At 32.1% G+C, this 11,563-nt stretch overlaps 2 protein-coding genes and 1 non-coding gene across 3 annotated transcripts; 2 read left to right on the forward strand and 1 right to left on the reverse strand.

Annotated features, from left to right (window-relative positions):
• Positions 1–5,520: 5,520 nt before the first annotated feature.
• On the reverse strand, positions 5,521–6,907 carry LOC120277146 (probable aquaporin PIP1-2). Its single transcript, XM_039283901.1, has 3 exons — positions 6,396–6,907; positions 5,866–6,302; positions 5,521–5,764 (listed from the first exon to the last, which is right to left on the reverse strand). Exons 1-3 carry the CDS (start codon positions 6,724–6,726, stop codon positions 5,669–5,671), a joined length of 864 nt encoding a protein of 287 aa, XP_039139835.1. The 5' UTR covers positions 6,727–6,907; the 3' UTR covers positions 5,521–5,668.
• Positions 6,908–10,374: 3,467 nt separating this feature from the next.
• Positions 10,375–11,121, forward strand: LOC120274703. Its single transcript, XM_039281235.1, has one exon. It carries the CDS (start codon positions 10,375–10,377, stop codon positions 11,119–11,121), a length of 747 nt encoding a protein of 248 aa, XP_039137169.1.
• A 303-nt stretch (positions 11,122–11,424) lies between these two features.
• Positions 11,425–11,496, forward strand: TRNAM-CAU. Its single transcript has one exon. It is a non-coding gene; the product is annotated as a tRNA-Met (tRNA).
• Positions 11,497–11,563: the final 67 nt, after the last annotated feature.

An 11,563-nucleotide genomic window follows, 5' to 3' on the forward strand; every position in this document is an offset into this window, starting at 1 on the left:
CTACCATCATTAAAAAAATGGTAAAACAACCTAAATGTGATTCACTGCCTTTCCAACACTAGACTTTTGTGTTTTGTTGGTTAGGTAAAAGAGTATTGAAGCATTTTTGTTAAGCGCATCGGTTATAGCAGTGGATGGGCTAGTAAGGATATTACAAACGAATTCCAATGAGTGCCAGTAGTTTGACCAATGATAAGCCAAATACCTTAGAGAGGAATACCGTTGAGCCAATGATTTGTTGAGGATCGAACAATGAGGTGTGGATCTAAACAATGGCAAGAACAAGAAAAAAACAATCAAACGCAAAGAGACCAAGGATTTTACGTGGTTTGGTCAAGAAAAACCTATGTCCATGGTCGTACTAATAGAGAGACCCCCGTTGAGGCGCTCGGGCCCTAGGACTCTTGCAAGTAGCGTGATCATGTATAGTCAGGGCATACATCAGACTTCACATACTCAACACGGCCATGCTCAAATAAAGTAGTAACCCCATTTCTAATGATTGGCAGGATGCAAGCCAAAATACAAACAAATAATTTAGGATCCTTATGCAGAAGAATGCCTTTCTGAATGGATATAGGTTCTAAGTGAACCCACTTTGATAATAATTACATTGAACGACTAAAGACAAGTACCAATTAACCACTATGGTGATTTTCCATCACCATTTTCCTAGCAGTGTATTATTGAATTTCTAAAGGGTCAATATGCTTGATCCCCTGTTCTCAAGATTTATATATTTTTCTTCAAGTAATCAACCAGCACCCTCGTTGATCAATGTTAGGCATTACCAAAAGAAGTCCCTTCAAACCCTATTTGTTGCCTTGATAAGCCAGTTTAGTAACTTAAACACTAACATCTAATATGTTAGTATTATTGTTGATACGGAATTGAGCATGGTTAATCTTTTGATAAAGGACAAGTTTTTGACCTTCCATGAGGATAGTTTGAATCTTACAACTAAAATAAGTTTCATCCAATCTTGGCAGTAGAGATACTTGCCAGATATGGGTAAAGTAAGTAAAAGAAGAAAAAGCCTAGTGAACAACATAGGGTCAGTGTTGTTGAAGCATCGGTAATAAGCCCAAACTTAGTACTATTCTAGAAATCTATGGTTAGACTAGAAAGACTTTCAAAGAGATAAAGGATGAGTTTTATAATTCTTAAATCTTTGATCCTACTAACAAATAGAACAATTAGATCGTCTACATATTGAAAATGGCACATTTTGCCCCATCACCCTACGAGTACCCTCATAGAATTCCATATTTAAGGGCATGAGTAAACTGTTGGGTATGTGGAACCTAATTGTGTAACACCCCCTAAGGCGCGGATCCAACTCGGCGCTAGGTTGACGGGGTGTGCAGGAGAGCATCAGTTTAGGTTGGAGGTGCGGGGACAATGCCCCCGCAATAGAATACAAGGATAACTTGTATATGGTTATGATTATAATTTGATAATTTTGTAAATTGTACCCAGATAGAATTTGTACCCAGATAGATTTAAGATTTGGATAAGTTTAAGATCCAGATAAGGTATGAGTAAACATGGCGCTTAAAGAGTTAGCTATTATGATGAACAACAGGAGGGAAAGAGGATCTTCTTGCCTAAGCCCTTATTAAAAACATACATATTCACATGAGGGTTTGTATATAAGAACACTTGTTTTTAGAAGTGTTGAAGATGGTCTTGATCCATCCATTATATCGTGAGCCAAAACCACAAGCATGAGCAAGTAAAAAAAAAAAAGTGCCATCTATGTCTAAGGCTTTGATAAAATTAACGATATTGTTCAGAAAATTGTATTTCTTGAGATTAAAAATGAGCTTCTCAGTAACAACAATGTTGTTTATAATAGTCTAGTCTTTAATGAAATCTATTTGTGTTGAATCCACGAAAGAGTCTATCACCTTGTTAAGACTTGACACAAACATTTTAGGAATGATTTTGAAATATACGTTGATAAGGTTTATTAAAAGAAAAGCAAAAATGCAACTAGTATTGTCTATCTTAGAGATAAGTGCAATACTAGTCCAATTAAGTTTTTCGAAGTTTGTTGTTCTCTGGTAAAAATAGTTAGAGTATTAAGAGTTCATTTTGACTAGCATTCCACTCCCATTGATAGATAATAATATGTATTAAAAAAATATTCAATTCAATCACATGTATCCAAAATAAATAATTCTATGACTGACCATAATATATAAATTTTTTATTTGGGCTTTTGTGATTGTGCCATTAAAAATCCTTGTGAATTTCCTACGTTCACATAGAAAATTATTTCCCATCTATATTTTGCTAATATTCTTTAAAAATCCATGTATTTTTTTATGGACAAAAATATTTAAAAATATTTAATTGAATTTTTTTTAACAATATTTTTAAATAATCTTAAAAGTACTTTTTGAAATTTTTGGGAGAATTCTTTATTAAAAATATTAAATATTAAAGATTAAGGCTAAATATAAGAAATAAGGCCAAATATAGAAATTTTGCTTTAGTTGCAAAATCTAAAAGAAAACTAGTGACATGAAAAAGCAAATATTGAAACAAAAACACAACCAATAATCCAAAACTTGATACCCATAATAAATTAAATAGTTATGTAAAAAATCATAAATTTTTTTCTTTAAAAAAAAAAAAGTTGTGAATTAACAGTACTATTAAGTTTATTCAATGATAAGGTACTATTTTTTTGTTTTAATTGAAATATTGTAATTTCATAAATTCAAATGTCATGAAACAAGTCTTTAACGATCGGTTCATACGGGTAAATTTTTTTTAATGAGTACTTAAGTTTGGTCTTACATCAGTTTGAGTACTAACTTTCAATTTGTATCAAAATGAACATCAAATTTTAATTTCATTTCTTCGACAGGGTAATTGGGGATTTTCGGTGGATTTTTGGTGACGTGGACGTCGGAAAGCTTTTGTGGATACCCTGGGCCCACGTCACTAGGGTTACAATATTTAGGAGAGAGGAAAATAAAAGGATGATGGGAGAGAAGCTGACATGTACATCCTATGTGGACCAAAAAAAGCCACATTGATTAAGGTAGTGTTTGGTTAGATGTAGTTGAAAATGCAGTAGATTTTCAATTACAGTGTAGTTATAAATGCTGGAGTTAAAAATGCAGAAGAGTCAAATCTAGTGTTTGGTTGACTGTAATTGAAAATGCTGGATTTCAAAATTTTATGTTTGTTTGGAAGGATTTGTAAATCTAGATTTTGAAAACATGTGTTTGGTTGAATGTATTTTAAGATATAAACACCCTGTGAGGTTGCCCCACCTTAGGCCATTATTAAATATATATATATATATATATATATTATCAGGGACGATATTAAAATAAATATTAAGATAAGTTTAAATATTTAATAACAAGTATATATCTTCAAAATAAATAAATAAATAAATAAATTTACACGGTATACCTTTTAAATATATTTTATATTTCAAATATAAATCTTTCCGTTCTTATCTCACTTAAGTTATTTGATTGCTTTATCTTCTCAATATTTTCACAAATATTTTTATTTATTTATACTATTATTATTATTATTATTATTATTATTATTATTATGGAAATCTTATCTCTGTATAATTCCTTCATATATTTCAATGCATACGATTTTAAAATATATTTTTAAATATAAATAATACCAAATGATAATACATTAGAAATTACAACCGTTATATACATCTTTTAATCATTCATCTCACGTGATACCACGTGTGAGACTATATTAAATTACAAATGCAGGAGATTGAACTACGCCCGATTTGGGCGTAGTTACAAATCTAACAAAATCCATTTACACTGCATTTGTAACTACTTTGAAATTCTTAAGTTCAGACAAACAAACACTGAATTTTGAAAAATTTTGTAATTCCAATTACATGTAGTTTTACATCCGGTCAAACAAACACACCCTAAGTGGCTGAGTTGGTGAGTCGGTGATGTGAACTCAGTGCATCCATGCAAGCTTTCCGGTGTCTACATCACCAAAAATACACCAAAAATCCCCAATTACTCAGTTGGAGAAATGAAGTTAAAAGTTAAAACTTGATGTACATTTTGATACAAATTGAAAGTTAGTGTTCAAACTGATATAAGGCCAAATTTAGGTGCTCACTAGAAAAATTTACCCCCGGTTCATACATTTGAAAGTTGGGATTTCAAATATTGACTTTTATACCATACCTTCCGTTTAAATAAAGTTCCCATTATGCTAATTTGTTTAATTATATTTGTTTTTCAATAATGCTATTTTGCATTTAAGTAAAATTAGGTAAAGCTCATGTATATATGTATACATACAGAGCATCCATCATCTACAAACGTCTGTAGATTTAAATCCAACAATTGGATTTCAATCCAACAGTTGTGCATTATGTAATGAACAATAATATTGTGCTTATAAATAGTACAGAGTGAAAAGTGGATAACACTCACTATAGTTACCTAATATGTACTATGCTCAACTGCAGACATTCTACGAACATCCATAGTTGATGTATTCTAATATATATATATATATATAAAATCAATTATATATGATAATTTTCACCCTGACCCGCAATTTACGACCCAATCCCTGAATGGGCGGGATTTTTTTTTTTTCTTTTTTGTGAAAATCAGATTACAGAGTGGGGCGAGGTGGGGATTTTGTGTGAGGGCGGAGCAAGGCCCTCACTCATACCATCACTAGTCTTTCTAAATATACTTATACATATACCATTACTCTACACTACCGGAGATGCCCTCACTCATTCTACATAGACTTTTTAGATATATGCATACTCTCACTCTACATAGCCGCAAATACAAATAGATTTTCTAAATATATGTATGCCCTCACTCTACACTCCGGAGATACATATGCTCACTCTACACAGGCTTTCCAAATATATATATGCCTCCACTCTACACAAGCTTTCAAAATATATACAAGCACACACTCACCCTACACCGACTATATAAATATCCATACGCTCCAAAAGAATCTCTATCCTAACACAAAAGACCATGTGCCGATTGGCTAAAACGCAACTCAAAAGAGTTCACCACAATTATATATTAATCAAATAATTAGAAGAGCACATGATTTCCGCACGCCATAAAAGCTGTCTTCTTTGTATAGGCTGTTTAAAGGTAAAGGGTGTTTGTTTGTTATACAAGTTCAGCATTCAGTTAAAAAAACACTAGAGCCTTCTTCCAAATCCTTAAAAACTAGAGTACAACTCACACACCATGTGAAGTTAGGTCCCCACAACCATAAAGCACATGAGTACCACTTTGACAACCTTATCACCTTTGTCTTCAAACTTCATCCATAATTCACCCAACCCTACTTTCATGATGTTATCATCTTAACTTTCCTCTTTTTCTTTTTTTCTTCTTTACAGCTAGCTAGCTGCACCATCCTTCTTGAAATCAGAAGATATAATAATAATAATAATCACAATATAATTATTATTAATTATAAAGAAAACTTATATTTTAAGACTTGAAATGGTGAAGAAGATGAAGCATAGCATAATTTATACACTCACAAGAGATTCAAGCAAACAAAGCTTACAACTGAGAAAAGAAAAGAAAAAATACATAATTTTAAGGTAGGAGAAACATGACATGAGATATTTTTTTCATAGAGTAAAACAAGCTCAAGGTCTGCTCTTGAATGGAATGGCTCTGATAACAATCTGGTGGTAAGTAGCAGCAAGAGCAGCTCCAATGAAGGGTCCAACCCAGAAAATCCACTGACAAAACACAAAAACACAAGTAAATTAATCAAACATCAGTAATAAATTAAAACTTGAGATTTTTATGGTAAATATTAAGTAAAAAAAAAAAGCCTCACATGATCACTCCAAGCATGGTGTTTGTTGTAGATGATAGCAGCACCAAGACTTCTAGCAGGATTAATACCAGTGCCAGTGATGGGAATAGTAGCCAAGTGAACAAGAAAGACAGCAAAACCAATAGGCAAAGGAGCAAGAAGAGGAACATGAGAGTCTCTAGCATTTCTCTTAGCATCAGTAGCAGAGAACACAGTGTAAACAAGAACAAAAGTGCCAACAATCTCAGCACCAAGACCATCTCCCTTTGTGTACCCAGGGTTCACAACATTAGCTCCTCCTCCTTGGCTGTCATAAAGCCCTTTCTTGAACCCTTTCACAACACCAGCACCACAAATTGCTCCCAAACACTGCATCACCATGTAGAACACTGCCCTTGTTAAGGACAACTTCCTTGCCAAAAACAACCCAAAAGTCACAGCAGGGTTAATATGTCCACCTGCATACAAACACTCATCATCATCAGAATAAGAAGAGCTAGGAGGTAGAAAAAAGATGCATGAATGAAAGAGAAAGAAGTAAAAACACAGACCTGAAATACCAGCAGTGCAGTAGACAAGAGCAAAAATCATGCCACCAAAGGCCCAAGCAATACCCTGAATGCCAACAGTGGAGCACTGGCTGTTAGAGTTCTTAACACCCATGACAGTGAGGAGGGTGATGTACAAGAAGAGAAAAGTAGCCATGAACTCTGCAATACCAGCCCTGTAAAAGGACCAGGACTTAAGTTCACCAGGCTCAAACAGAGGTGCTGGTGGTGGTTCCTTGTAGTCCTTGTCTTGACTCTGTGCTGCTGTTCCTATGGGTTGCCTTTCTGAGAACCTGTTTGCTCCAAGTCTCACATCTTCTTCCTTCCCCTCCATCTCTTTCTCTCTAAAACTTACTGCAGCACAAAGAAGAAGAAGAACAACAACAACAAGAGTGGTTAAGGGAAGAAGTAGAGGATGGAGGTGGTTTTATAGAGTGATTGGGTTGGGTTGTTTTGTTTGAAGGAAAAAATGAGTGTTTAGTGTGTTGTGTGTGGTGTGTTTTGGTAATATTGGTGGTGAGTGAGGTGTGGGAATAAAAATGTGATTGAATGGAGAATTGGAAAGATGGTTCTGGCAGGAGGGAGTGGTGGTGGGGATTGTGACAGATAGTTTTGGTCGGTTGAGTATGTGTTGTCTTTTTTCTTCACACCAAATAGCATCTTCACCCACTCCCTTCACCATTTTAATTTTTTTATTATTATTTTTTTAATTATATTTTATAATGCAGACAAAAAGTTTTTTTTAAAAAAGAAAAATGAAAGACAATAGTTACTCCGCCCATAATTTTTTATTATTATTATTATTTAACTTGAGTGATGGTGTTTTTAGAACCGGACTGGATCAGATGGATAATGTAATTAATAAATTAATATTGGAATTATTCTGGTTTTATTATTTTGGTTTTATAATTATTTTGAAATTATAATCGAATCAGTAAAAAAATTGGTATAAACTAGTAGATTTTTAATGTATAGTAGTTTCGGAGTAAAGTAGTATTTTAAATAAATAAAATTATTATATTATATTAAATTATTGAAAATATTTAAATTGGTTTGATATTGACCAAATTGATCTAGTAATTAAATTTATTATCCAATGATCCAACATCTTGATCAATTCAATATTCAGTTTGACTCTTATAACTATGATTTAGGGAGTTAAATTTTTAATTCTTCGTATGCTAATCAAATGTCTTGTTGTTAGACTATTGGATGATTTTTTGGAGATGAATTATATTGTTTTTTAATTATTTTTTAAAATGATCCAAAGCTCAATTATTATTTCGTTGAATATTCATGAATTTGTTTTTAGGGGAAATAGTTGTTTAGCGTGGTTGACACTTAAGTTTTTATCGTGTAATTCTTAGTAAAATCTATTTAGAAAATATAATTTATGGAAATATTGTTTTGTATCTCAAACTTAAAAAATTATTTTATCTTATTCTCCTTAACCAATTTAATATAAAATTAACAAAATAAAGTTAGTAATAATTTGTATTTCATTTTACAGTGCATAATTAATTATAAATAAAAAAAAAATGAGCAAGCAAATATGAAATATAGTATTGTCATTGTGGACATATCACATGGAAATCAGTTACCAGTCAAACAGACTCTCATAGATGGAAGACTATATATATTACAATATCATAGAATTAGAGTATTTTTAACTTTTGAATATTGAGATTAATAATAAATAGCATGAATTTTTTTATTAGCTTTTTAGAAAATAAGATCAACATCATAATATTCGTCCCCATATTAATTTACTATAAAAATATTTTTTTAATAAACATATATATATTCATATGGGCCGACATAAGGATTAGATTGTAAGCTGTTAGCCTCCAGACTCTTAGTATTACTATATTAAATATATTTTAAATTTTAATAATAAAAATTTTACAAATCAAATTTTATATAGTGAGTGAGACCCGTACATCCTATTAAAACCTTTTATGAGAATAATAATTGAATTTGTAATAAAAATTGAGAAATTAAAATTTATTGGTGCTATGCTTCCAAATAAATTATTGTGAAAAATATTAAGAAATACCAATTATTGGATCCTCAACCACAAATTAAGGTGGAATTTTTCTAGTAATTGATGTGCCACTTTGACAGGCTATGTCTTTTTCTTTTAAAGTCACTCATACATGAATTGATGGAATGATATGAAGCTTTTTTTTTTTAATTATAATTATTATAATTATTATTATTATTATATTGCATTTTTTTGATTGGATAATTATACATAATGGTCCCCTGGCGCAGCTTTCTTAGACTTACCGAGCATAATCACATCCATAGAATTAATGCATTATTCTTTTATTAAAAAAAGGATTTTTTTTTTTATTGATGTCCATGGCCTCAATTTTAATCTATTAAAATAAAAAATTACACAAATAATATTTTAAAATATAAATATAATACAAAACCAAATTCTAAAAAAATTACAATAAAAATTCCTATGTGAGGATATAACAATATTAAAAAATATTTTATAACAGAGAATACTCATATATGTATATATATATATAAAAAAAGTATGATTATATAAAATAGTAGTTTAATATTAAAATTATTATATATATATATATAATATAATAATAATTGGTGATATTGATTTGTGGTTGTGAAGGGAAAGGCGGTGAGGTCCTTGTTTTTGGACGGATGTGCCAACAAAGGAATCCAATGGAGTCTATGGACCAATACACACCACAACTTTGTTCTTTTGGCCGGCTTGACTTAAGATAAAGGTTTTTCCTTTTTTTTAAAAAAAAAACAAAATTTCAAATTATTTTGACATAAGCTTTCTATATATATATTTTACTCATGGTTGGTTTTTTAAGAGAGACACAGTAAAAAGGTGCAAGGTTTGGTATGTGTTGATTGAACGAAGTTATTTGGTTTTATTATTATCAAATAATAATTATTATTATTGACAAAAAAAAACAATAATTAATAATTTAGCTCATTACCGTATTAGTTTTATGGAGTTGTTGACTTAATTGGATTAATAAATAAATATTATCATGTACTGAAATTTTTTATAATGAGTAGTTGCACCTATGTGACATTATTTACATCATTTGATTTTGAAACTTTTTATTAATGTCAAAAAAGTCAAAAAAATTATTAAACTAAAATAAAAGTAAAATTATTTCAATTTTATAGAAATTTTATTAAGTTAACAGGAAAGACCTAATGTGCACCTAATATATTAGTTATAAAAATAAGTTTTAATCATAAATATGCAAAACCCAAATAATTCTATTTGAATCAAACTCATTTATAGTAATAACACTCTAAATGAAATTACATATTTAAAATTAAATTTTTTTCCAATAAATAATAAAATTTATTAACATTAATAATATTTAAAAATAATTATGAATTATATTATTTAAATAGTTATTTGAAAATAATAAATTATTTTTTATAAAATTAATATGGACAAGCAACCTATCACGACCTCTTAACCTACACAAATAATCTCTGAACCTACGCAGAGGTAAAATTTATCCTCGATACAATTTTACCCACATTTGCCTTCTCAACAGAAGAAGACGAATATATCCAACATTAAAAAACCAAAACATCATTGATAAATAAATTAATTCTCAATTATTTAATTAGAAAATAAGGTCTCCACAAATCCATATATATATATTTTTTAAATAAACAGATAACAAAACATCCCTATTTAAAAATTAAAAATTTTAATTTTAATTTAAAAAAAAAACAACCCTAAACTCTAGTCCAACCCACATGCGAGTCTCCTGCCAACCTACCCGTAAACCCAGGTCCAACTTCCTCCTCCCACGTGCCACGTGTCATCCATGCACACCATCTCTCCTCCCACGTACTCTCCCATGCATGCAATCCCCCTCTTCCTCTCCTCCTCTTCTCCCAAACCCTACACAACACCATCACCTCAACCACCACCACCACCACCATCATCATCACCGAAACCCTAACAATGTCCGGCGGAGTCGGCACAATCCCAACCTCACCCAACGAGCAAATCCACAAGCAAAACGCCGACGACTCCTTATCATCATCCCTAACCAAACCCCACAACCCACCAACTCTCCGCCGCCGCTTCCTCTCCTTCCGCCAACTCAACGCTCTCGCCGCCATCATCGTCCTCTCCGCCAGCGGCATGGTCCCAGCCTCCGACGTCATCTTCTCCTTCTTCTCCCTCATCTACATCCACTTCCTCTCTCTCTTCTCCTTCCCTCCTTCCCCTCACCACCACCCTCAGTCCATCTTCTCCGACGACAACCTCCTTCTCTCACTCTACCTCTCCGCCGGAGCTCTCATCGGACTCTTCCTCCCAATACTCTACATCTTTGAAGGAGTTGTGGAAGGAGACAAGCATGGAATTCAAGGAGCAGCACCACACTTGTTTCTTTTGTCTTGTCAGGTGTTCATGGAGGGAGTGACATTTTCAAGGAGGTTTTCATTGCCGATGAGGATGTTTGTGCAGGTGATGTATAATGGGAGGAGGTTGTTTACGGTGGCGGAGTGGGTGAGGAGGGAAGTGAAGAAGGTGGAGGAAGGGGAGGAAGAGTATGGGTCTGGGTTGAGGTTGATGGTTGGGAGAGGTTTGGCAATGGTTAATATGGGGTTTTGGATGTTTAATTTGTTTGGGTTTTTGTTGCCTGTTTGTTTGCCTAGAGCTTTGAAGATGTATTATGGTGTTGGGGAGAAGATGAAGGTGTAGTGTAGTAGCTAGTATTGTTGTTGTTGTTGTTTTTGGTTGAGTTCTGTTTATTTTTTTGGTTTTTAATTAATTTGGTAATGGTTTGTAGTTTAGAGGGTGATGAAGGGATGAAGATGGGATTCTTGAATGTGTTTTGAATTTTGTATATTTTGTTTGGTTTTGAGAGTTGAGAGATTGTTTTATTTTTATTTATTTTTGTTGTTGTGTTTGTTTTGGATTATTGAACTGAATAAGAATGTTTTGGTGTTTGGTTTTGTGTTTAATATATTATATATTTATATAGAGGGTAATGTTCACATAAAAATCAGAGTGGCGCAGCGGAAGCGTGGTGGGCCCATAACCCACAGGTCCCAGGATCGAAACCTGGCTCTGATATGCTTTTAATTTTTTTTTTAATTTCTAATAAACACATACAAACAGAAAAACAAAAATAGCTCTTAAC

This window comes from Dioscorea cayenensis, chromosome 2, assembly GCF_009730915.1.
Source record: "Dioscorea cayenensis subsp. rotundata cultivar TDr96_F1 chromosome 2, TDr96_F1_v2_PseudoChromosome.rev07_lg8_w22 25.fasta, whole genome shotgun sequence".
Classification (NCBI taxonomy): Eukaryota; Viridiplantae; Streptophyta; class Magnoliopsida; order Dioscoreales; family Dioscoreaceae; genus Dioscorea; species Dioscorea cayenensis.

Excerpts from the sequence above, each read along its gene's own strand:
- LOC120277146 (XM_039283901.1), bottom strand. The coding sequence starts at position 6,726 with ATGGAGGGGAAGGAAGAAGATGTGAGACTTGGAGCAAACAGGTTCTCA. Across the intron at positions 6,303-6,395 it reads CTGCACTGCTGGTATTTCAG|GTGGACATATTAACCCTGCT; the intron begins GTCTGTGTTTTT and ends GTTTGTATGCAG. Across the intron at positions 5,765-5,865 it reads ACCATGCTTGGAGTGATCAT|TGGATTTTCTGGGTTGGACC; the intron begins GTGAGGCTTTTT and ends GTGTTTTGTCAG.
- LOC120274703 (XM_039281235.1), top strand. The coding sequence starts at position 10,375 with ATGTCCGGCGGAGTCGGCACAATCCCAACCTCACCCAACGAGCAAATC.